Source organism: Myotis myotis, unplaced genomic scaffold (genome assembly GCF_014108235.1).
Source record: "Myotis myotis isolate mMyoMyo1 unplaced genomic scaffold, mMyoMyo1.p scaffold_m19_p_13, whole genome shotgun sequence".
NCBI classification, from domain to species: domain Eukaryota; kingdom Metazoa; phylum Chordata; class Mammalia; order Chiroptera; family Vespertilionidae; genus Myotis; species Myotis myotis.
The window spans coordinates 57,235,577-57,259,320 of record NW_023416317.1 but is presented as its reverse complement, the minus strand read 5'-3'; the positions used below and the strand labels follow the sequence as shown (position 1 = coordinate 57,259,320).

General features: G+C 64.5%; 3 protein-coding genes across 5 annotated transcripts; 2 read left to right on the top strand and 1 right to left on the bottom strand.

Annotated features, from left to right (window-relative positions):
- Window positions 1-1,188: 1,188 nt before the first annotated feature.
- P4HTM (prolyl 4-hydroxylase, transmembrane) lies at window positions 1,189-13,466 on the top strand. The gene is made up of 9 exons (XM_036333609.1): window positions 1,189-1,869; window positions 2,022-2,103; window positions 8,554-8,744; window positions 9,379-9,475; window positions 10,626-10,788; window positions 11,542-11,727; window positions 12,201-12,291; window positions 12,454-12,577; window positions 13,017-13,466. Exons 1-9 carry the CDS (start codon window positions 1,309-1,311, stop codon window positions 13,235-13,237), a joined length of 1,716 nt encoding a protein of 571 aa, XP_036189502.1. The 5' UTR covers window positions 1,189-1,308; the 3' UTR covers window positions 13,238-13,466.
- A 144-nt stretch (window positions 13,467-13,610) lies between these two features.
- WDR6 (WD repeat domain 6) lies at window positions 13,611-20,572 on the top strand. Its single transcript, XM_036333601.1, has 6 exons — window positions 13,611-13,865; window positions 16,356-18,837; window positions 18,911-18,994; window positions 19,086-19,202; window positions 19,299-19,417; window positions 19,511-20,572. The coding sequence occupies exons 1-6, from the start codon at window positions 13,766-13,768 to the stop codon at window positions 19,969-19,971; spliced, it is 3,363 nt and encodes a 1,120-aa protein (XP_036189494.1). The 5' UTR covers window positions 13,611-13,765; the 3' UTR covers window positions 19,972-20,572.
- On the bottom strand, window positions 20,124-23,486 carry DALRD3 (DALR anticodon binding domain containing 3). 3 transcript variants are annotated; one of them, XM_036333608.1, is made up of 12 exons: window positions 22,786-23,486; window positions 22,426-22,715; window positions 22,050-22,312; window positions 21,894-21,973; window positions 21,689-21,817; window positions 21,337-21,407; window positions 21,196-21,257; window positions 21,033-21,115; window positions 20,776-20,955; window positions 20,585-20,678; window positions 20,429-20,497; window positions 20,124-20,354 (listed from the first exon to the last, which is right to left on the bottom strand). In XM_036333608.1, exons 1-11 carry the CDS (start codon window positions 23,326-23,328, stop codon window positions 20,448-20,450), a joined length of 1,845 nt encoding a protein of 614 aa, XP_036189501.1. In that variant the 5' UTR covers window positions 23,329-23,486; the 3' UTR covers window positions 20,124-20,354; window positions 20,429-20,447. The 3 variants fall into 3 exon arrangements, 2 of the variants coding, with proteins under 2 accessions (XP_036189501.1, XP_036189500.1); XM_036333607.1 differs by having other exon boundaries at window positions 20,136-20,354; window positions 20,585-20,704; XR_004971669.1 differs by lacking the exon at window positions 20,124-20,354 and having other exon boundaries at window positions 20,423-20,497; window positions 20,585-20,718.
- Window positions 23,487-23,744: the final 258 nt, after the last annotated feature.

Here is a 23,744-nt window from a genome sequence, read left to right as displayed (position 1 = left end):
AGGGAAGTATATTTTTTATTGATTTCAGAGAGGAAGGGAGAGGGCCCTCCAAGACCCCCCGAGAGACAGAAACATCAATGATGAGAGAGAATCATCGATCGGCTGCCTCCTGCACGCCCCGACACTGGGGATCGAGAGATGACCGGGGAATCAAACCTTGACCTCCTGGTTCATAGTTCCATGTTCAAAAACTGAGCCCCACTGGCCGGGCTAATTATAGATTTTAAAAGGCTAAAGAAGAGCCCTAGTCAGTTTTGCTCAGTGGTTAGAGTGTCCGCCTGCGGACTGAAGGATCCTGGGTTCGATTTCAATCAAGGGCAAATACCTTGATTGCAGGCTCAATCCCCGGGGCTCGTGTGGGAGGCAGCCAATAGATGTCTCTCTCACATTGATGTTTTCTGTCTACGCCCCTCCTTCCACTCTCTCTAAAAATCAATGGAAAAAAATACCCTCGGTGAGGATTAACAAAACAAACAAAAGGCTAAGGAGGAAATGGTCTCAGTATTCAGTCATGGATACCAGGAAACCATGACATACTTGGTAAAACTGTGACGACCAGAAAATGCAGGGACAGGGAGGGGCTTAGCTGGGTGAGGAGAAACCGCCAGTGGGACCTGCCTCACGGGTGTTACCCTGGGGCACATGCATCGCTGCCCAAGGAGAACCCAGCCCTGCAGAGCTGGGAGCTTAAAAATGCCCAGGCAGGCACCTGGCCACCGGTCCGTCCTTCCGCCCCCAGATCTGGCAATATCCTCAGAGGCGGTGGTGCCTCAGTGATGGACAAGTCCTTTCCTCCTCCTCCATGTGCCGGCTCTGAGGCAGGAGGGTTCCCGTGCGCCCGCTGCAGCCTGGGGTTACCCTTGGGCCCTGACCTTCCCGTTGCAGGAGGCCCTCTGACCAACCCGGGCCGCACCCCCTCCCCCATGCGACCCCGCACATGGGACAACTTCTTCCTGGGGCCTGACTCCTGCAGGCCCCGGGAGGTCCAGGACGACCACAGAGCGGACCTCCAGGCGTTCTCCTCCCCCAACCCCCCCCACCACCCTCCAGGCGATCTTGACCTCCCACCCTGGCGAGTGTCAGCGCCAAAAGCTATGGGTCCCATTCCATCACGTGCGCAGTCACCTGCCCCGCGGCGCCCGCACGCTGGCGCAGCACTGAGTCATCCTTTGGCACTGCCTCCCGGTGGCGGCCGCCGCACTCGGGAGCGAGAGATGCAGACCCTGCTTATCCGGGAGGAGGGAAGTGCGTCCAAACCAGGAAACAAGCTCCCGCTGGGCTCTCTTGGGCGCTGCCGCTCTGGTTTGCATGAGCTGGAGGGCATGCCCCCCTCCCCGCGCTAACGCAGCCGAGAAGACGCGCCGATGTGGGCCGGGGTCGAGGGCGCAGAGGCGCGGGCGGCTCCGGGCGGGCGGGCGCAGCATCCCCAGGCGCCGTCTCCTAGCGACCGCGGCGCGCGCGGGCTCGGCGGTTGTCCGGGCAACAGCGCGGCGCGGGCATCCCCGCGGCCCCTCCCCTGGGCGCGCGCGCGACCGGGGCGCCATGGCGGCGGCGGGCCTGAGGCCTGAGGCCGGGAGTCCGCAGTGGGCGCCGGCGGAGCGCGAGCCGGCGGGGGCCGCGGCCGGGCCGGGCGACGGCGAGGACGCGCCGGTGCGGCCGCTGTGCAAGCCCCGCGGCATCTGCTCGCGCGCCTACTTCCTGGTGCTGATGGTGCTCGTGCACCTGTACCTGGGCAACGTGCTGGCGCTGCTGCTCTTCGTCCACTACAGCGACGGCGACGACGGCGGCCACCCCGCGCCCCCGCGCCGCGCCCCCGGCCCGCAGCCCGCGCCCACCCCGGCTCCCCTCGCCCGACTCGAGGGCATCAAGGTGAGGCCCTCGCCCCGCGCGGCCCGGGCCGGACCTCCGCGCGGCCCCCGCCTGTCCCCTCTTGCCGGGGCCGGGACCGGGCCGGGACCGGGCGCTTTCCCCTCGGGTGGCGCGGCCTGGCGCCCGAGCTGCCCGCGGTGCCCTTCCCGTAGGTGGGACACGAGCAGAAGGTCCAGCTGGTGGCCGACCGGGACCACTTCATCCGAACCCTCAGCCTCAAGCCGCTGCTCTTCGGTAAGTCCGCGGGGCCCCGCCGGGAGGGCCAGGGGCTGCCAGTGGGTGGCCGCCTAGAGGCTCGTGTTGGCCACGTGACTTTGTTTTGAAAATGGCTGTTCCCAGGCGCCCCCCCCCCCCTTTTATTCCAGCTCGAGGTTTCCCAAAGTGAAGCGCCCGCCCCCACCTCCGTCACGGGGGTAACCTTTCCACACGCGCCTCCCTGGCCCCTGTTCTCTGCAGCTGATCCTTCCTCCCTCGCCGGACGGGGCAGTGTGACCCTGAGGCTAAACCGCCTGCAGACACCCCTGTCTCCGTCAGCTGTCACATTCTGTAATGGGGGGGGGGGGGGGCTGATAGCGGCCCAGCTGACCTGGGCCCTGTGGTTTGATGAGGAACAGGCCGTCCTGTGGATAAACCGGTGACCGCCCCCCCCCCCCAGCCCCGCCTCTGCTGCCAGCACTCAGCTTCTCCCTGGGCCCAGGCTTGTGCGCAGCCGCAGCAGCAAAGCCTTGCCGGGCGGCTCGTCTGGACCCGGCATCTGGGTCACTTTCTGAGCTCTTGTGCTGGGCTCCAGGTGATCATTCAGTTCTTACCGCCTGTCTGGGAGGTGGGTGTAGACACCCCTTCTCAGGGTGGAGGGTGAGAAATGAGGCGCAGAGCGCTGCCGCTGCTGGCCAGGCCATGCAGCTAGTTCCTGGTGAAGCGGGCGCGGGTGTGCTGGGGGAAGACTGAAGGCCCTCCGAGACCCCCAGGCAACAAGGCGGGCCCAGACCCATGCCCTGGCCCAGCCTCGAGACCCGCTGTCCCTGGCCACTGCAGGAGGGAGTGGGTAGGAAGATGTAAGCAGAACATCTGAGCTCATGCCCTCGACCCTGAGCAGAGGAGGGGGGGGGGCGGTGAGGGAGGGGGGTTATGCCTGGACCCGTGAGGATGACTCGTCTGCATGCTGTCTGAGGAGAAACAGGTTACTGATATCTTGTGAAAGGGCCCCTGAAAGGTGGTGGCTGCTGCTGTTACTATTGCTCAGTGTTAAAGTCTGTGCCAAACACAGCACTGAACACAATAGGAAACAAACAGAAACACCTGAAGCTGACATTCAGATGAGGAGACACATAATAAGTAAGCTAATCCTACATCATAAAACCCTGATGTGCACATCGACTGAACAGCCGAAGGACTGGCACATGACTAGTCGCGATGACGTGCACTGACCACCAGGGGGCAGATGCTCAACGCAGTGGTCAGTGCGCTCCCACAGGGGAGCATCGCTCAGCCAGAGGCCCGCCCAGGAGCAGCAAGCCCAGTGGTAAGGAGCAGCGAGCAGGCAGGCGATAAGGAGTGAGGGGTCCTGGACTGCAAGAGGGCGCAGGCCGGGCTGAGGGACTCCCCCCACCCCCAGTGCGCCGCTAGTAAATAAATAAATATACATGTGTGTCAGGTGACAGATCACAGACAGGTAAGGCAGGATTCCAAGGGGGGCTGGGACTTCACGGGCGGACCGGTGGGCCTCCCTGAAAACGGTATTTGAGCAAAGACCTGTAGGAGCTGAGGAGTCAGGCCAGGTGGCTGTCGGGTCAGGCTGAGCCAGGCGGAGGAACGCTCCCCCATTACCTCCAGGCTGCCAGGACCAGACGAAGTGTCTGGGGGGTAAAGTGTAGGCCGGGTTGTGCTTTGTGCTCCCCCCCATCCCCAGGCATCCTGGAGCCCGGCTATACTCCATTCAGATGCAGGTTACGTTACCTGAAACCTGAGGACTTCATTCCTAATCCTGATCCCCAGCTTGTTGCATCAAAGTCCTACGCAGAGTGAGGAACCCGGCCCGGTCCCAGTAAATCGCAGGGAGCAGGAGAGCTGTGACCGCAGGCAGACTGCCTCCTTGGATCACCAAGGGAGCGATTCGCAGAGCTTCCTGCCCGCGCTCCCTTCCCCCAGACTCGCCTTACCTTTGAGTCTGTTGGTGGAAGATGTCCCAGGCTTTACCCAGAAAGCCCTGGGGCTGGGTGACATGAGGCTGGACGAATGAAGACAAGTTAGTGACTACGGGATGGGATGTCCAGTTGTGAGGGAAACCCCGGGCGGGGCTGTCCAAGGAGGGGCAGATCCTGAAAGCTGTGGTATTGGATGAACCCATGGAAGGAAGCCCGCCCCAAGAAGGAGCAATGTCTGTCTGTCCGCTGTGCTGCCTGTCCATCCGTCCGGTGTCACCCTGCAGAGGCAGGGAGGCCCGAGGGGAGTGGGCTGCTGTGGGCCCTGCCCTGCTGCTCTTGGCTCCTGTGACCCACCAGCCTGAGGGCCCGAGATGCCAGGGTTCAGGACATCAGCTGGGCTACGGGGACTGGGTTCTACCCAGGGCACCTCCATCTCCACGGGAGGACCCCGTGCAACCTCCCTTTGGGGAGCATTTTCTGTTTCCCACCCTTGTCCCTAGACAAGTGGGACCTGGGCTACAAAAGGTCCCATCCCAAGCCCTAGCCAGTTAGTTCAGTGGGTAGAGCATCGGCCTGCAGACTGAAAGGTCCCAGGTTCGATTCAAGGGCAAACGCCTGGGTTTCAGGCTCAATCCCCGGTAGGGGGCGTGCAGGAGGCAGCCGATCAGTGATTCTCATCGATGTTTCTCCCCCTCTCCCTTCCTCTCTGAAATCAATAAAAACATTAAAAAAAAAAAAAAAAAGGTCCCATCCCCAGTTCCTGGCGCACCTGCTTGACTGGTGTTTCCCACGGGTTTGGGACCTTCCCGAGTCTGTTCGGTTCCGAAGGCAGAACCTGCAGTTCCGAGTCGTCATCTCGCTGGGAACATGGTTTTCTTCCACGTGGCTCACTTCTCATTTTGTAATTAAATAGCAGGCTTAGGCCGCATCGCGCCCTTCCCGAAAAGTCTCCAAGATTCCTCATTTCATTCTAAGCCTCATGGGGTCCCCCCAGGCCCGCTCCCCTCTCAGGCCGCATCTCCCGCCACCCCGACTTGCTCCGCGCTGATGCTTCCGGGGGCCTCCGCCTGTGCCGTTCCCTCCGCCCGCCTGTCCCCCCTCCGAGATCCCCTGACCCCAGACTGGTCTTGAGGGGTTCGCGGGCACCTAAGAGGTGGCGCCACCTGCCGGGCGCTGCCAGCACTAGCAGCGTCGGGCGCCGGCTCCCGCATTTGTTTGTGTCATTCGTGCCTCTGCCCGCGCGGGGGTCTGATGGGCCGGGGGCGGTCCTGGCACCCAGCCAGCCCGGCACTGCCCGCTCGCCCGGGTGGCCTCCACCAGCGCCCTGGGGCCCAGGGGTGGCTGAGGCCGGCCCGGAGGACGGCGGCCCGGGCAAATGACCCTGCGGGGAGGGGTGGGGGCGCTCAGCACCGGGTTCCCGGCACCGCCAGCCGCCCGCGGGGTGAGGCGTGGCCACGCCCTCCGCGGTTGCCGGGCAACGACGCCTGGTCACTTAGCAACACCCTGGCTTTTCTGCGGCTGGAATCCCTGCCCTTTTCCCTGCGTCCCCTCACCCCGCTCTTTTGTCTTCTGCCCCCACCCCCGGCCCGGTACCCGGCGGCTTTCCGCTCCAGCGCCCCCCCCCCCGCCCCTCCAGCTCCCGGAGCGGGGACAGGGCCCGCCCTCTCGCCCTGAAAGGCCTGCGGACGCCGGGATTCTAGCCCAGGCGGGGCTGGCGAAGCTGCAGGGCCGGCCTGGTCTGCAAGCGCCCCCCCCCCCCCCCCCGAAGTGCTGCTGCCGCGGGGCCACCTGGGGGGCCCTGGCTCCGCACAGAGGGACGAGGGGACCGTGGGCCTTAGGTCAGGCTGGGAAGAGGGCCAGCCCTGCGTCTCTGCGAGGAAAGGCGCCCAGTTCGCCTGCTCCGTCTCCACACCCCCCGGGGAGGGCTCCAGCCCTCAGCACCTGCCCAGGCGCTTCACCTTGACATTCAGGAGCCCGTGATGATCTGTGGGTCCAGACCCAGGGTGCTCCCCGTGGGTGGTCCCACAGACACCTGCTCCCTCCACCAGGATCCCTGCCGCACCGCCCCCCACCCCCCGAATCAGCACCAGGCACTGATGGGCGCCCACAATGGTTAGTGAAGAGCTGCCAGCACAGGCCCTGGCTGAGGAGCCCCCCTCACCTGGGAGCCCAGCCCTACCTGTGGAGGCACCTGGGGGCGGAGAGGGAGCGGGGAAGAGGCGGGCAGCCGGTGGCACTCCTGGCCAGAACGGGCCGCCATTGGCTGACTGCGGGATGGCCTCGACCCCCAATGTCCTGGCACAGCGCCATGGCTTGGGGGATGGGCATGCATCGCCCCCATCCCCCTGTCACCCCACAGCACCACCAGTGCCACCAGGAGCCATGGCCCTCCAGCCGCCCCTGCTTTCCCCTTACTGGGCTGAGGTTGAGGGCTTTACAGGCCTCTACCCCCCACCCCCCACCCCGCCCAACTCCCAGGTGCCCGGCGCGCCTGGGAGGCTGCAGCGCTGACCTTTGCAGTAGATTATCCGCTGGTGGCATCTCCTTGGGGCCTGAGATTAAACGGACGAAGCTGGGCCTCTGCTGGCTTTTCTTTTTTTTTTGGCTTTTCCTTCCTGTTTGTTTCTTTTTCAAGCTGTCAGGAGTGACTCTGTTCCTTCGCAGTTTGTCCCTGTGGACGGCCCACACCCCTCCTGGGTTTGCTGGGGTGGGGGTCTTGGTCCTGTCCCCAGCGTCATCACCACCGAGTCGCCTACCCCTGGAAGTGAACATGGACTCCAGAGTGTGACAGCCTGGCCTGAGGGCCCTTTTGACTCCATCAGGGTGATGTCTCTGTGCTTGGGGTTGGTTGTGGTTAGGGAGGGCATTTAATGGGGCCTGGGTCTTAGGATAAGTATGACTAAGGCCTTGAGGGTGTGCCTGGGACAGGACGCACTCTGCTACCTGAGTAGCGGCGATCGCTATTGAAAACCACTCAAGCCCCGGCCAGCACGGCCCAGTGGGCAGGGTGTTGGCCTGCGCACCAAAGGGCCTCGGATTCGAGTCCCAGTCATAGGCCTGTGCTGCAGGTTCAATTCCTGGCCCCTCATTGATGTCTCTCACATCAGTGTTTCCCTCTCTCTCTCCCTCTCCTTCCCTCCTCTCTCTAAAAATCAATGGGAAAAATATCCTCAGGTGAGGATTAACAAAACAAAAAACAAAACAAAACACACACACACACACACTGGATCCCGGCTGAGTGGCCATTTCCCTTCCTCTTGGCGATGACCCAGAGCAGCAGCCGCTCTGAGGGGCCCTGGGTGGTGGAGGTGGTGGTGGAGGTGGCCCTTCCTCCAATCGGTGCCTCTGAGTAGGGAAGTCCTCTCTCCCAGAAACAAGGGAATGAAACAGGGCCCCACCTCCTGTTGTGGAAGTGCCTGGGCCACCGCGATGGGCTCCCAGCCCTGAGGCCCATGTTCAGCTCCACCAGCTGCTGTGGGGCGGGCGTGGGGGTGTCCAGCCCCCGGGCCAAGCCCGGCCTGACTCGGGAGCTGAGAGGCATGGAGCAGCGTTCAGGGTACATTTGTCCCCAAAGCAAAGAACACTGGAGGTACCTGCTCAGAGCTCCTGCCAACAACTTGCGCGACTCCCGCTGGCCTCCCAGCACCGGGCGACTCGGCCCGATCCGATGCCCAGCATCTGCTTGTGCCGCAGCAGGTGGGCAAGGAGGGGCTGGAGAGCAGCATGCCCTGCTGTTTGTTTGTATTGAATGAGGCTGGAAAGTAAAAATGAAAGCAAAACCCAGCCACCATCCTCCACTTGTAAAATATATGCCCACGCCCGGCTGGTGCGGGTCAGCGGTGGAGCGTCAGTCCATGAATCAGGAGGTCACCGTTCGGTGCCTGTGCAGGACGCAGCCGATCAACAATTCCCGCTCATCATTTGACTTTTTAAAAAATATACTTTTATTGATTTCCGAGAAAGAGAGGGAGAGAGAGATAGAAACATCAATGATGAGAGAGAAAGAATTACTGATTGGCTGCTCCTGCGCGCCCCACACCAGGGATGGAGCCCGCAACCCGGGCCTGTGCCCTGACTGGGAATTGAGCCATGACCTCCTGGTTCATAGGTTAATGTTCAACCACTGAGCCACGCCGGCCGGGCTCATCATTGAAGTTTCTAACTCTCCCTCTCCCTGCCTCTCTGAAATCAATTAAAAATAATGAAATAAAGTAAAATATATACCAAGTAAGAAGTGGAGGCCGCCCTCTGCCCTTCCGGTTCACCCTCTCGCCTTCGGTTCCCTCCGAGGCGGGTCAGCCCAGGCCCAGCTCGGCTCCAGCTCGCTCCCAGGACCCCCTGGAAAACGTGCTCTCAGCACCAGAGAGGGGGGCCCACCTCCCAAATGCTGCCGACCTTGCAGGGCGCCCAGAGCAGACGTAAAGTAGAGTGAGACGTGCTGACCTGGAGCCCCCCAGGGAGTGCAGGGACCCCGCAGAGAGGAAGGTGCCAGGCTCGTGCCCCGGCCGGTCCTGGCCTCACCCACCTCCTCTCCTGGCAGAAGTCCCGGGCTTCCTGCGCGATGAGGAGTGTCGGCTCATCATCCACCTGGCACAGATGAAGGGGCTACAGCGCAGCCAGATCCTGCCCACCGAGGAGTACGAGGAGGCCCTGGGCACGATGCAGGTCAGCCAGCTGGACCTCTTCCGGCTGCTGGACCAGAACCGTGACGGCCGCCTGCAGCTCCGTGAGGTTGGGCCCGGAGCAGCGCGGGGAGGGGTGGGTGGTGCGGGGAGGGGTGGGGGTGCTGCAGAATGGTTTCTGTGGCCAGGGTACCTGTCCTGCTCAGCCCTGGCCCCGCAGATCAGCGTGCCCAGGCCCAGGGGACCCTCCTTCCCTGGAGAGGTAGGTCCTTGCTGCCCGGGAACCCCTGAAGGAGCAGGAGGACTCACCAGGCGGTGATGGCACGTGTGGCCACAGTCCCCAGGTGTCCTGCCCGTGACAGGTCTGGATTCCTGGCTGCCATGCTGGGAGCCCATGGAGCTCGTGGTGCGTGGAATGGCAGCTTCGAGGTGACCAGGGTCCGCCTCTCTGCACAGCCCTCACCCAGCTTCTGAGGGAGGACTTGGCGAGGTGTGGGGTCCCTGGCCCAACAGGATGCCCGTGGCCCTCAGGGCTCTTGACTGCCTTCCTGGCCTCCCAGATGCCACTGGACCTCTCCACCTCTTGTCATCAGCAAAGGGACTTGAGGCTTGTTCTCTGTCCTCACCCATGTCCACTCCCGCCCCCCCCCCCCCCGAGCCCTCAGCCCCACAGCGACAATGGGTGGCTGTGCTCTGGGGGCTCTCCATCGCGGGGCCACCTCATGGGGGACCATGTGCTTCAGGTCCTGGCCCAGACTCGCCTGGGGAATGGACGCTGGATGACGCCAGAGAACATTCAGGAGATGTACTCTGCGATCAAGGCTGACCCTGACGGCGATGGTGAGCTCGGACCTCCCGCAGCTCTGTCCCTGGGAGCCCTGTCCCTACGCCACTTGCCTCTGTGCCCAGCCTCTAGAGCAGCCAGAGGCTCCGTCCCCGTGCTGACCGTCGAGAAGGCAGGTCTTGGAGACCCTTTCCACCTCGTCAGTGGGAGTCTGGGGCACAGGAAGTGGGGCTGCTGGCTGGCAGAGGGCAGAGGGGGTGGAGCGAGAGCGAAGGCACAGTGATGCCAGCTTGAGCTTGGCTGTGCCCCCGCTCCGTCTGCCTCTCCAGCCAGCAGGGTCTGCCCAAGGCCTCCCTCTTGCCCCCTGGAGCCATTCTAACTGCGAGGGCAGGTGTGGGCAGGGAGCTGTCATACCCGCCCCCACACACACACACTTTGGCAATAACCCTCAGGAGGGTTCTGAAGTGTAGTCCACTCTCACGCCAAGTGAGGAAGACGCAGCCGTCGAGTAGGACTTGGAAGAATGGCTTGTGGCGGGGAGCCCGGAGCGAAGAGCCCGCCCAGACCGCGGCCAGAGCGGCCTTGCGCTGCTGCTGCCGTGTGCGGAGCTGGCGCCAGGCTCCCAGCCCTAGCGGCCCCCATCCTGGGAGAAATTCCGGCCAAAGGGTGCAAAGTGTCTCCTTTGGGTCAAGCAGGATAATCCGGAGCAGAGACAGTAGCTACTGGCCCAGAACCCTGAGGGCGGAAGCCCTGCCTGGGAGGTGAGGGCGGCGGAGTGTCCACTGGGGAGCGCTCTGGCCAGTGGACAGGACTGACCCGGCATATCCCACTCAGGATGGGACCTGAGGTCATGAAGAAACTTCTGGGCCCCGCCCTGCTACCCCTGGAAGTGTGGGAGGTCCTGGCCAGCAGCCAGCACCCCTGCTCTCTCCTCGCCCTGAGGATCGAGGCGGCCACACTCCGCAGAGCCAGGCGGGAGGGCCAAGAGCAGCCGTGCCCTGAGACCCTGCTCTGGCCAATCTCATGGGGGGAGGGGAGCTCCTTCCTTTTGGGGCCAAGCAGGGCTTCACCGGAGGAAAGGATGGTGTCGGTCTCCCTGTGACAGAAGCTAGGCTCACCTGACCCAGGAGCCCGGGGGGGGGGGGGGGGGGCAGTGCTCAGGCCTCCCGCAGGGGCTCAGTGGGCACTGCTGGGGTGCCCGTGCAGGAGTGCTGAGCCTGCAGGAGTTCTCCGACATGGACCTGCGGGACTTCCACAAGTACATGAGGAGGCACAAGGCGGAGTCCAGCGAGCTGGTGCGCAACAGCCACCACACGTGGCTATACCAGGGGGAAGGCGCCCACCAGGTCATGCGGGCCATCCGCCAGAGGTGAGCGCCCAGCGGTCCTCCCGGTGCCAGGCCCGCACGGTCCTTGGCTGGGAGGAGAGGACAGAACTGAGACGCTGACTCAGGATTGGGTTCCGCTTCTGAGACCCGGATGGGGACCCGTCGAAAGACCGGCGATTAGCAAAGGCGAACTAGCCCTGGCTGTGGGCAAACTTCATCTGGGGTTAGAAATAGATCGCATGGTGTTCCTGCTGATTAGAGAAATGGCCTGTCATCTCTGACAGGATGCTCTGTAGGGGTTTTATTTTTTTACTTTTTATTGTTAAATATTTTTTAATTGATTTCAGAGAGAGGAAGGAAGAAGAGAGAGATAGAAACATCAGTGATGAGAATCAGTGATCGGCTGCCTCCTGCACGCCCCCTACTGGGGATTGAGCCTACAACCTGGGCGTGTGCCCTTGGCTGACTCGAACCTGGGACCCTTCAGTCCACAGGCCGACACTCTATCCACTGAGCCACACCAGCCAGGGCCCCTGCGGGGGTTTTAGATAACCTTCCTCCTGGGGGGGTGTCCCCCACCTAATTTAGTAGAAATCTCCTCTTCCCCCCCCAGTGGGTGTCTCTGGCATCATGATAACCTCTTCCTCCTCCTATAGGGCCGGTCCGGGGTGGCTTACGGGGCTCCCAGGGAAGGTGTGCAGGGGCAGCCCTGTGGCAGGCCCAGGGCCCACACCAGCCAGCTGTCAGGGTGCCACCCTGCATGAGGCTGCCCAGCTGAATGCCTGCTGCCACCAGGGTGCTGCGCCTCACCCGCCTGCCAGCCGAGATCGTGGAGCTCAGCGAGCCAATGCAGGTCGTGCGGTACGGAGAGGGCGGCCACTACCATGCCCACGTGGACAGTGGGCCTGTGTACCCAGAGACCATCTGCTCCCATACCAAGCTGGTAGCGAACGAGTCGGTGCCCTTCGAGACCTCCTGCCGGCAAGTACCTCCCACCTGGGGGCTGCCTAGACTCCCAGACCAAACACACCCTGTGGGCAGGCCCTGGGCTACCTGGTCAAGGATATGCCTGCCTGTCCGCCTGCCTGTCCCCCAGGTTGTTTACCCAGTGTCAGGAAAGGGGTGGTCATTTTGTCTCAGTGGCCAGACTGAGGTACCCGCAGACACTGAAACTGGTCCCCAGGGCTGTGAGGCAAGTGGGGAAAGGCTAGAACCCCAGCTCTTTCTGCCGCTCCCTGGGTGCTGATCTGCCTCCCCAGCTGGCCTTGGCTGGGGCCCTGGGATCTAAGTGCACCTGGGACCTTGGCTGCCAAAAACTAAGACACAGAAGGAGACTGGGTTTGTGGGGAGGATGGGCTGGGGACACCTTGGTCCTGCCCTGCCCTCTGGCCCTTGGGAGCCTGGGCAGCGCATCCTGCCCTCGGCGGGCACTGCTCAGTGCGCCTGCCTTACAGCTACATGACTGTGCTGTTCTACCTGAACAACGTCACCGGCGGGGGAGAGACTGTCTTCCCCGTCGCAGACAACAGAACCTACGACGAAATGGTAAGCCCACCAGGCTGCTGCCCGGGCGTTGGGCGCACGTGGCACTGCCCTCTGCACCTGGGAGGAGAGCCCAGGGCACACCTGGTTTCCCTCTGGCCACCTGGCCTGGCTCCTGGCCACTCAGTGGGGGCAGCTGAGAACCTCGCGCCCTCCTGCCCACAGAGCCTGATTCAGGATGACGTGGACCTCCGGGACACTCGGAGGCACTGTGACAAGGGCAATCTCCGAGTCAGACCCCAGCAGGGCACAGCCGTCTTCTGGTACAACTACCTGCCCGACGGGCAAGGTGAGGGCCTTGGGTGGGCCAGGGCTGCCCGGAGGCAAGCTCCCTGTACCAGCCCCAGCGCCACCCTGGTGGGCAGTTTCTGGCCCTGGTGCCTCCCCCAACCATCCGCAGTGGCTCTAGGGCCGCTTCCTGGGTTACCCCTACCCCTGGGACTCCCTGGTGCCCTAGCCTTCAGCTCGCTGGGACTGGGGACGCATCCCTTACCCACTCAGGCTGGGCAGGGCTCGGGACAGGCTCGGCTAGACAGCTGGGTTCCCAGGGCCAGTGGCGTGAACGAAGCAATAGCTGGTGAGAGGTGCTGAGCCGCCACGGTGGCGGGGCCAGATGTTTGCCGGGGGAGGAGGTGTGCACAGCGGGGCCGTGTCCCCGGCCAAGCCCAGGTTAGCCCAGCCTGGTGCCCCTGGCCCCCTCCCTGGCTCACACCAGGCCCCTCTCCTAGGCTGGGTGGGCGACGTGGACGACTACTCGCTGCACGGGGGCTGCCTGGTCACTCGTGGCACTAAGTGGATCGCCAACAACTGGATCAATGTGGACCCCAGCCGCGCGCGGCAGGCGCTGTTCCAGCAGGAGATGGCGCGCCTGGCCCGCGAAGGGGGCGCCGACTCACAGCCAGAGTGGGCTCTGGACCGGGCCTACCGCGACGCGCGCGTGGAGCTCTGAGCGAGGGGTCAGGCTCGGCCCCGCCGCAGGTCGCCCGCCGCTCACGGTGGGGCCCTGCAGCTCCCCGTCCAGCTTCAAGCCAAAGGTCTGGCCGACGTCTTGCCCGCACCCCCGCCTCCAGCCGCGACCAGGGCACCGCACCTCCATCCGTGTTATTTGTTATTTATTGTACAGACCCTGCCGCCCGTCAAATAAAACCAACCGGCTGCGAGCCGGGCCGAGGAGCTCGGTTGGCGGGAAGATGCGCGGGCCAGGGGAGCGGGGCCAGCCGGGGGCGGGGCCAGCCGGGGCGGGGCCAACCGGGGGCGGGCTGCTGGCAGTGTGACGGGGCGGGGCGAGATGGCCCGGCCAATCCTGAGCTGGGTGGCGTGGGCGAAGGGTCGCCATTGGACGGCGGCCGCTGGCGAATCTGCCCGGCGACCTGTTGCTAAGGGCGCCGGAGTTCGGCGGCGCGGCGCCCGGGAAGGCTGGTCTCGCGAGAGCTCCGCTCCCTCTCGGTCGCGGCGGCCGCAGTTGCTGGCGGGCGGCATGGAGGCTCCCGAGGACTACGTCTGGCCGCGGGCCACCTCCGAGCTCATGCTGCTCCCTGTCACCGGGCTGGAGTGCGTGGGGGAGCGGCTGCTGGCCGGTGAGGTTCCGTGTGCGGCGCGAGTTAGCGGAGAAGCGGGGTGCTCCCGGGCGGTGCAGGGAACAAAGGAGTGCCCGGGAGAAGGGGTGCCCGGGGGAAGGGGTGCCTGGGAGAAGGGGTGTCCGGAGGAAGGGAGCGCGGGGGAAGGATGCCCGGGGAAGGAGTGCCCCGGGGGAGGGGCGGGCCCCGGGGTGGGCGGAGCCGGGGGTGGCGGGACGGCCGGAGCGGCCCTGAAGACAAAAACCGATGCCGAGGCCCTGGGTCACCCGCGCTAACGCGGAGGGGTGGGGCCGCGTGTCGGAGGCGGGGGAGGGAGGGGAGCGTGCGGCCCTGGATGAGCGGGGCGGGGCGGGGCCGGGTGGTGGGGGTGAGGCCCCTCTTTAAGGGTGCGGGTACGAGTGGGCCCTGGGGAGGGCGGGCCAGAGGCGGGGTGTGGCCTGGAGGCCGGGAGGCGCCGCCCTGGAGGTGGGGGTGGGGCCCTCGCAGCTGGAGCGGGTCTTGGGAAACCGGTGAGACCCCGCCTTCCCGAGGGGGTCGGTGCTCGAGGCGGAGGCGGGGCTCCCACCGAGATGGGTGGGGCCCGGGGAATCCATGTCCACGCTCCTCCGCGGGCCGCGCAGGAAAACAGGCCAGCAGATTCCGGGACCCGGGCCCGGACCAGAACCGGGTCCGGGTCGGAGCCCGGACGGCAGAGCCCTCCCCTCCCGGCTTTTCTCGCTGCTCAGTGGCCGCTGCCCCTTAGATTCCGCCGCCGGGATGTCTCGCCCTCGAGGGGCCTCCCCGAAGCTCACCCGTCTCCTGTCCCAGTGTCCTCGCTGGACGGGTGGGATCAGATGATTCTTTGTGAGCGGCTGCCTGCATCGCAGGGTGTCTCGCAGCCTCCCTGGCTCCACGCCAGTCACGCACACAGTGTGACCATCCAGAATGCCTCCCGACATTGCCAGGGCCTGAGGGAAGCTGCCCCGTCCACCCCCATGGAGAACCACTGGACTAGACTCACCATTTTACATTCTTAGAGCGGCCTGCATAGGTGTCCCCTGGGACTCACCGTGATAGCATGGCTCCCTGGGTGCTGCTGTTCGGTGTCTGCTCAGTTCCTAGAGCAGTGGTTCCCAGCCTTGTGTTGGCCACGCCCACCCATGCACCTCTAAAATCCCGACCCCCCCCCCCATATAATTCTTATTATTCAAAAAGCGAGCTCCTACTCACATGGAGGAAGCCTAAAAGGCCATTCACTTGGTCTAAAGAAGCTTCCAAAGAACATGGCATCCATGAAAGAGGGAAATAAAAGAAGGAAGGACAGCCCTGGCCGGTTTGGCTCACTGGATAGAGCGTTGGCCTGGGGACTGAAGGGCCCCAGGTTCGATCCTGGTCAAGGGGTGTGCAGGAGGCAGCTGATTGGTGCTTCTCTCTCATCGATGTTTCTAACTATCCCTCTCCCTTCCTCTCTGTAAAAAATCAATAAAATATATTTAAGAAAAAAAGAAAAAGAAGGAAGGACAGTTGAAGTACTGAGGAAGAAATTACTAAGAAATTGTTAAAAAAAATAATATGAAGTAGGAAAACATAGCAAAGTTTCAAAACATGAGAACTGAAATGCACAAATATGTCACAATATACATTTATACACTGTATATGACGCCCCTAGAGCCATAAGAAATGCAAAAAATTCACTAACTCATTCTCAAATTGCCCCCCTTAAAAATCACATTGCCCCCTGAGGCGTGTGCCCACGTAGGGAACCACTGCCATAGAGCAAGGCCCGGGCTTGCCTTTTCACCGCTCCAGCACACAGTTCCTTGTCTGGCTTGTAATTGATGCCCAGCAACTTTATTGACTGTAAGGATTGAGAGTGCAGACTAGGAATCGCATGAGAGACTGGTACGGTCATTTCAGATTAAGAGGTTGTTCTGGACCAAAGACACTCTGGTGGGGTTTGCAAACTGTAGCCAATGAACTCCACACACTTGGAGACAGAGATGTGGGCAGCTGAGAAGAGTGAGCTGTGGGCTTCCTGGTTGGGGGTGGGGGTTGGGCAGAGGGTGGTAGAGGAGTTAGTGTGGGAGGTGCCTGCAGGGCAGCCAGGAGGCCCCTGAGGGCCACAGGAGCCCCCCTGCCAAAGTGTGCCGCCGCCGCCCCCCTCCCGCCCCCGTGCCTGGAAGAAACTCCTGGAAGTCAGGGATGTGCTGTGGCCGCAGGTGCAAAGGTTGTCTTAGTGGGAAGCCTCTCCCCTGGTTGGGCGCAGGGGGAGAATTCGTGGACAGGCAGGTGAGGCTAAGGGTGTGGGGGCTAAAGCTGAGAGGTTCCTGTCTGAAGCAAGAGAAGTCGGGTGGGGTGAGGAGGAGGCTGAGTGAGGAGTCTGTGGGTGAGCCTGCAGGATTGTCCAGCACATTCACAGGCCCCGGGATGGAGAGGTCCCCGCCCCGTCTCTTCTTGTGGCTCCTCAGCGTTAGGCGAGGCGTCCTGATGTGGCTCTTTGCTCCTGTCCAGGTGAGGGGCCGGATATCCTGGTGTACAGCCTGGATTTTGGGGGGCACCTGCGGATGATGAAGCGAGTGCAGAACCTGCTTGGCCACTATCTTATCCATGGGTTCCGGGTGCGACCAGAACCCAAAGGAGACCTTGACGTGGAGGCCATGGTCGCCGTGTTCGGGAGCAAGGGTCTCCGAGTCGTGAAAATCAGCTGGGGACAGGGCCGCTTCCGGGAGCTCTGGCGCTCTGGCCTGTGGAACATGTCGGACTGGATCTGGGATGCACGCTGGCTCGAGGGGAACATGGCCTTGGCCCTGGGCCACAACTCGGTGGTGTTATACGACCCTGTGATAGGGTGCCTCCTGCAGGACGTTCCCTGCACAGACAGGTGCACCCTCTCCTCAGCCTGCTTGGTCGGGGACACCTGGAAGGAGCTGACCATAGTGGCAGGTGCTGTTTCCAACCAGCTTCTGATCTGGTACCCAGCGGCCGCTTTAGTGGACAGTAAGCCCGTGGCCCCTGACCGGCGGGTCAGTGGGCACATGGGCGCCGTCTTCAGCATGTCGTACCTGGAGAGCAAGGGCTTGCTGGCCACCGCTTCGGAAGACCGAAGTGTTCGCATCTGGAAGGTGGGCGACCTGCGGGTGCCTGGGGGTCGGGTGCAGAATATTGGGCACTGCTTTGGGCACAGCGCCCGCGTGTGGCAGGTCAAGCTGCTAGAAAATTACCTGGTCAGTGCAGGAGAGGACTGTGTCTGCTTGGTATGGAGCCACGAAGGTGAGATCCTCCAGGCATTCCGGGGCCACCAGGGCCGTGGGATCCGGGCCCTCGCTGCCCACGAGAGGCAAGCCTGGGTGATAACGGGGGGTGATGACTCAGGCATCCGGCTGTGGCACCTGGTAGGGCGTGGGCACCCAGGTTCCGGGGTCTCCGCTCTCTGCTTCAAGTCCCCTAGCAGGCCAGGTGCCCTCAAGGCTGTAACACTGGCTGGCTCGTGGCGAGTATTGGCAGTGACTGATTCGGGGGTCCTGTACCTCTACGACCTTGAGGTCAAGTGCTGGGAGCAACTGCTGGAGGACAAGCACTTCCAGTCCTACTGCCTTCTGGAGGCTGCCCCCGGGCCTGAGGGCTTCGGACTGTGTGCCATGGCCAACGGGGAGGGTCACGTCAAGGTTGTCCCCATCAATACTCCAACAGCGGCCGTGGACCTGGCCCTGTTCCCAGGCAAGGTGCACAGCCTGAGCTGGGCTCTGCGAGGCTACGAGGAGCTGCTGCTGCTGGCGTCGGGCCCCGGGGGCGTGGTGGCCTGCCTGGAGATCACAGCCGCCCCCTCCGGCAAGGCCATCTTTGTCACGGAACGCTGCCGGTACCTGCTGCCTCCAAGCAAGCAGAGATGGCACACGTGCAGTGCCTTCCTGCCCCCGGGCGACTTCCTGGTGTGTGGAGACCGGCGGGGCTCCGTGTTGCTGTTCCCCTCCAGACCGGCTCTGCTCCAGGATCTGGGGCTTGGAGGCCAGGCTGAGGCCGGTGCCGGAGAACTGGGAGGGGGTGGTGACAGTGGCGAGGAGGAGACCGCCTTGACTGAGTGGGGCCCCGTCTCCATCCTCCGGTCCCTGCATGGGAAGCAGGGTGTGACCTCGGTCACCTGCCACGGTGGCTACGTGTACAGCACAGGGCGCGATGGTGCCTACTACCAGCTCCTTGTGCGTGGCGGCCAGCTGCAGCCAGTCCTGCGGCGGAAGTGCTGTCGCGGCATGAACTGGGTGGCCGGGCTGCGCGTGATGGCCGATGGGAGCACGGTCATCCTGGGTTTCCACGCCAACGAGTTTGTGGTGTGGAGCCCCCGGTCGCACGAGAAGCTACACGTCGTCCACTGCGGTGGCGGCCATCGCTCCTGGGCCTTCTCGGACACCGAGGCAGCCATGGCCTTTGCCTACCTCAAGGATGGCGATGTCTTGCTGTACCGGGCTCTCGGGGGCTGCACCCGGCCACATGTGATTCTGCGGGAGAGCCTGCATGGCCGTGAGATCACATGTGTCAGGCGGGTGGGCACCATCGCGCTGGGGCCTGAATTCGAGCTGCCCAGCTTCATGCAGCCCGAGGACCTGGAGCCGGGCAGCGAGGGGCCCAGCCTGATTGACGTCGTGATCACGTGCAGCGAGGACACCACCATCTGTGTCCTGGCGCTCCCCACAGCGACGGGCTCAGCCCACGCGCTTACAGCCGTTTGTAACCACATCTCCTCGGTGCGTGCCCTGGCCGTGTGGGGCGTCGGCACCCCGGCGGGCCCTCAGGACCCTCGCCCGGGCCTGACTGCCCACGTGGTGTCTGCGGGGGGCCGGGCGGAGATGCACTGCTTCAACATCATGGTCACCCTGGACCCCAGCACCCCCAGCCGCCTCGCCTGCCATGTGATGCACCTTGCGTCTCACCGGCTGGATGAGGACTGGGACTGTCAGCGCAGTCGGCGCCGGATGGTCAAGGTGGACCCAGAGACCAGGTGATGTGTGCGGCCTGGCAGGGCCTGGGGTGCATCAGGCAGGGCTCTGCTTGACGGGCTGTTACCTCTGCAGGTACATGTGCCTAGCGGTGTGTGAGCTTGACCCGCCTGACCTCGGCCCACTTGTGGCTGCAGCCTGTAGTGACGGAGCAGTGAGGTAAGAGCATGGGGCTCAGATAGGGCTGGGAGGTAGGATGAAGGGCTGTCCAGAATGGGTTCTGAGCTGCTCCCACCCCCCCCCCGCCCAGGCTCTTTCATTTGCAGGACTCTGGGCGGCGGCTGCAGCTCCTGGCTGAAACCTTCCACCACCAGCGCTGTGTCCTCAAGGTCCACTCCTTTACACACCAGACACCCAACCAGCGGCGGTGAGAGGGCTGCATGGTGGCTCTGCCAGGGTCCCTGGGCACCCTTGTTGCTTTCTGTCGCCCCGACTGACCCAGCCACCTTTCCCCGCCTCCCAGGAGACTGCTCCTGTGCAGTGCAGCCACCGATGGCAGCCTGGCCTTCTGGGACCTGACCACGGTGCTGGACCACGGCTCCGCTGCCCTGGAGCCTCCAGCAGAGCCTGGACTGCCCTCTCGTGAGTAGCTGGTGGGCCACCGGCAGTCCCTCCCCCCTCCCTGTGCCTTCCCCATGTGGCAGGTGGGGCTCTGACAGCCTCCTCTTCCTCCAGGGCTGGGCCCCCCCTGCCTGACTGTCCAGGCTCACAGCTGTGGTGTCAACAGCCTGCACACCTTGCCCACACGTGAGGGCCACCTTGTGGCGAGTGGCAGCGAGGATGGCTCCCTCCACGTCTTTGTGCTTGCTGTGGAGTTGCCAGAGCAGCACGAGGCTGTGGGGGGTGCCGAGCTGGCGCCCCAGCTGCACGTGCTGGAGGAACACTCTGTCCCCTGTGCACATGCTGCTCATGTGACAGGCCTCCACATCCTGAGCCCCAGCCTCATGGTCTCCGCCTCCATCGATCAGCGGCTGACCTTCTGGCGCCTCGGGCATGGCGAACCCACCTTCATCAACAGCACAGTGTACCACGTGCCAGACGTGGCCGACATGGCCTGCTGGCCCGTGAGCCCGGAGTTTGGTCACCGCTGTGCTCTCGGGGGCCAGGGACTTGAGGTTTACAACTGGTATGACTGAGGTCCCACAGTGGCTGGCACCTGGGCGTGGGGCCTGCTCACAGGCAGGGGAGTGGGAGTGATGTCCGTGCCCAGGCCCAGGGTGCGTGGTTAGAGCAGGCGTTGGAGGGGAGTTGAGTGTTGCCTGGGCAGACCAAGAACATGCCCCACGCCTCACACTAGAACAAAGCTTTGTAGCGATTTATTAGTCTCCACGTCTAAGCAACGGGGTTTTTTTCAGGTGATGACCTTGTGAACATTCCCAGACACTGGCCCTCTGTGGCCTTAGATGTAGCTCAGTGGCGGGAGACCCAGCATGGCCAGACCTGTGTGGAGCACTTCCTGCACAGCCCGCAGGAGCTGCAGCCGGGCAAACATCTGACCAAACAGGTGTGGCCGAGGCTCCTAGAGAAAGAGAGGGCCTGCTGGTCTCGTCCTTTGCTCCCCCCCCCCCCCGCACCCCCTTGCTGTGTGCTTACCCCCAGGATGTGTACCCGGTTATAGTAAGAGCTGAAGTCCATGCTGAGCTGCACCAGGAACTTGCACACCTAGAGACAGACGGAGTCACTGGCCTGCCTTTGCCCTTGTACCCCAGACCCGAATAAAGAGTGTGTGTGCGCTGGTCTCTGCCTCACCGTCTCCGTGCGAGCAGTGACGCGGAGCCCCGGGGCGTGGTGGGCCCTGTCCAGGGCTGTGGTCTGGCTCAGGAGGTCTTGGAAGGGGAGGACGCTGTTGAAGAGCAGCAGCCACTCACCCTGCGGGAAGAAGGCTGCTGGACGGCGAGTCCAGGCCACCCCAGGGAGCCACTACCGGGAGGGGCACTCACCTCTTCACGGAGCAGAGAGAAATCCAGGCTGCTCACAGGTGGGAAAGTGGGGTACAGACCTTGTTGCACGCCGCGCTGGTAACCCTCAAAGAGTGTGGCGAGGCGGGCACAGTTGTACATGACAAAGGTGCCACTCTTGGTGCCCTTGGTGGAAATGCTGTCGGCCAGGTCGAGGAGGAGCTGAGGAAGGCACAGCTGCAGAGCGAGGGCGGCCACCAAGCCTGCCCCCTGCCCGGTCCTGTGGGCACCCGGCTCACCTGGCTCTGCGGGGCCTTGCTGAGCATCTCAAACTTGATGGTCGCCGCCGAGAGAACCCTGAAGGTTTCTGTCCAGGCCGGGTCTGGGGGGTAGAGGGCGGCAGTCAGGCTGCAGGCAGGAGCCAGGGGCGGGCAGGAGGCAGCCGGAGCTTCCCAGGCGCACCTTGTGCCAGGTCCCTGCTGTGCTTCAGAGCTGAGGCCGTGCGCACCTGTGCGAGCCGGAGCCTGCATTTTGAAAGGAGTGAGAGGAGGGCCAGCGCAGAGCCCCCACTTCCATGTCCCCGGAGGCCTCCCCCTCACTCACTCGTAGTACTCGGGCGCCGTCAGGGTGCTGGGCGCACCGGCTGCGCTCACTGGGCCACACACCAGGTGCTTCTGTCAGGAGGGCAGCAGGGGCTGAGCCAGCTGGCGATTCTCCAGCAATAAACCCGCAAGGAACTGAATTCCGGTCGGGCTCCCAGCCTTTTCCCATCAGGCTTAGTGCCTCCCTCTAGGGCCCAGCCCCTCGGGACACCTGTTCCCCTCTGTTCTCCAGACCCCGCCTTCTCCCAGGACTGCACCTGCTGCACGTCCCCATTCACCACGCCTAGTGTCTCCCCCAAAGTCGTGTCCCCTCTGAGCCAGTCAGCTTGCAGGCCCCACCATGCCTCCCCTACCTGTGCGAGAGGAGCCTGCTCATCCAGCTTCCACCAAAGCAGGTCCAGCTTTTGTTGCTGGGACTCCTCCTCGGGGCTCACCACGTGCACCACCACGCAGCTGTCCGCACCAGCCCCGGGGGCGGGGGCCTGTGGGGAGGACAGTCACTACCGGGCACAGGGCTCCGCCTTCGCCGAGGCCCACGGGCGGGGCCCAGCTACTGACCAGGCCCGGGGAGCCGTCCTCAGGCCCGAGCTGCGCGGCCGCCTGCAGTTCAGCCAGCACGGAGAGCAGGTCCTCGGTCACTGCGCGGAGACAGGCACGGGGCTAGCGGGCGCCACGGGCCCCCCAATCCCGGCCCCGCCCGGCCGCAGGTCCTACCCAGACAGCGGTCCAGGTGGGGGTCAGAGCCGGCCGCGCGTCCCCGTCCTCCCGCCAGCTCCTTCAGGCTCACGGTGCCCAGGGCGCCGGCGGGCAGAGCTCCCGGGTCTCCCGCCGGGGTGACCTCCGCCAGCGCGCGCCTCCTCAGGGCCTCGGCTGAGGCTCCGGCTCGCTCCGGGGCAGCGGGCCAGTCCACCCGCAGCTGCTGCAGGAAGGCGGCCCAGTGCGGGTCCCGCACGGCGGGCACGAGGCGCACACCGACCCTGCAGAGCGAGGGCGCCGCTTCAGCCCGAGCGCCTGGCCCGGCCCCGCCCCGCTTCCCACCCGCCGCAGCCGGTGCCCACGGGCGCGCCTTCTCCTCTCCGGCCCCGCTCACCCGCGAGCACGCAGAGCCCGCGCCAGGTGGTCGGCCACGAGCACGGCCCGCAGCTGGCTCAGGCGGAGCGCGCGGGGGGCGGCGCGCAGCGCGGGGCAGTGCAGGAGGACACGCGGGCCCCGGGCGGCGGGGGCGGCGGCGGCGGCGGGCGCGGCCCCGAGCACCCGTTCGAAGACGGCCGCGCGCTGCAGCCGGAGCGCCAGCCCCGCGGGGGTCGGCTCGCAGCGCAGCACCGGGGCCACGCCGGGGCCCTGCAGGTCGACCACAGCACGGAGCACGCGCTCAGGCACCTGCGGGACGACAGGCTGGTGAGCGGGTCGCGGCGCTCCCCGCCGCCCGTCCCCGCCGGCCCGCGCGCACCTGCCCGTCCCCGAAGCGCGCCTGCAGCGCCCGCCGCGGCGCCAGGAAGTCGCGGACGCGCAGGTGGCGGGCGCGCGTCTCCTTGAACCATACGGGGCCCCCCGGGCCCAGGGCCGCGTTGAGGGCCCCCAGAGTCTCCTCCAACCCAAGGCGCCCCGTCGCCATAGGGACCGGAAGGCGCGAGCGGAACCGGAAGCAAGATGATGGAGGCCGAGCTTCCGGGAGAGCGACTGAGGGGGCGGGACCCGGCCCCGAGTGGCAGGTGCACCGGAGGGGAACCGGAGCGGCCGCTCTCGGTGGACGGCACCGTCGTGGCCCGCCTGTCCTGCGTCCGACATCTCGGGGTTCCCCTGGGCCTGGGCCTCTGGTGCCACTCCCATTCCAGCGGCCGGGAAGACCCTGGTGTCGGGGGTGGGGGGGCTCTGCGCCCTGAGCCTCGCCCCTCGCTGTGCGCACGAACACAAGTTCCAAACGAGCGTCCCCAGCCGGGCAGCTCCCAGCGCCGCCGTCACCACCCGCCCACAGCCGCCCCGTGACAGGCATTTGTGCTGCGGCTTCAGGCTGTTTGCAGGCGTCTCCTCTGGGCCACGGGACCTTTCTTCCCGGCAAACGCCCGCGGGTAGGATTGCCCACTTCCCCGCGTGGGCCCGGAGGAGTGAGCCACGGGGACGGCGTGGGTTCCGGGTCGGGAGGCGTTTTCCTTGAACCCGGTGGCCGTTGCCGGGGCCTCCGCTCCCGCCGTCGTCTTTCTCATTCCGCGATGGCACCTGCCTGTCTCCGCTTCAGAGGAACTTCCCCCCTTTTCCCCGAATGAAACTGAAACCGACGCTGCACAGGGCGCCCGAGAACCGCGCGCTCTGCCCGCAGCGGCGAGTGCCGGACTCCGGAGGGGCCCAGGGGCGGTAAAGCCTGGCCGAGCCCGTCCCTCGGCGGCGCGGGCCTCAGCCCCCCGCCCGCCC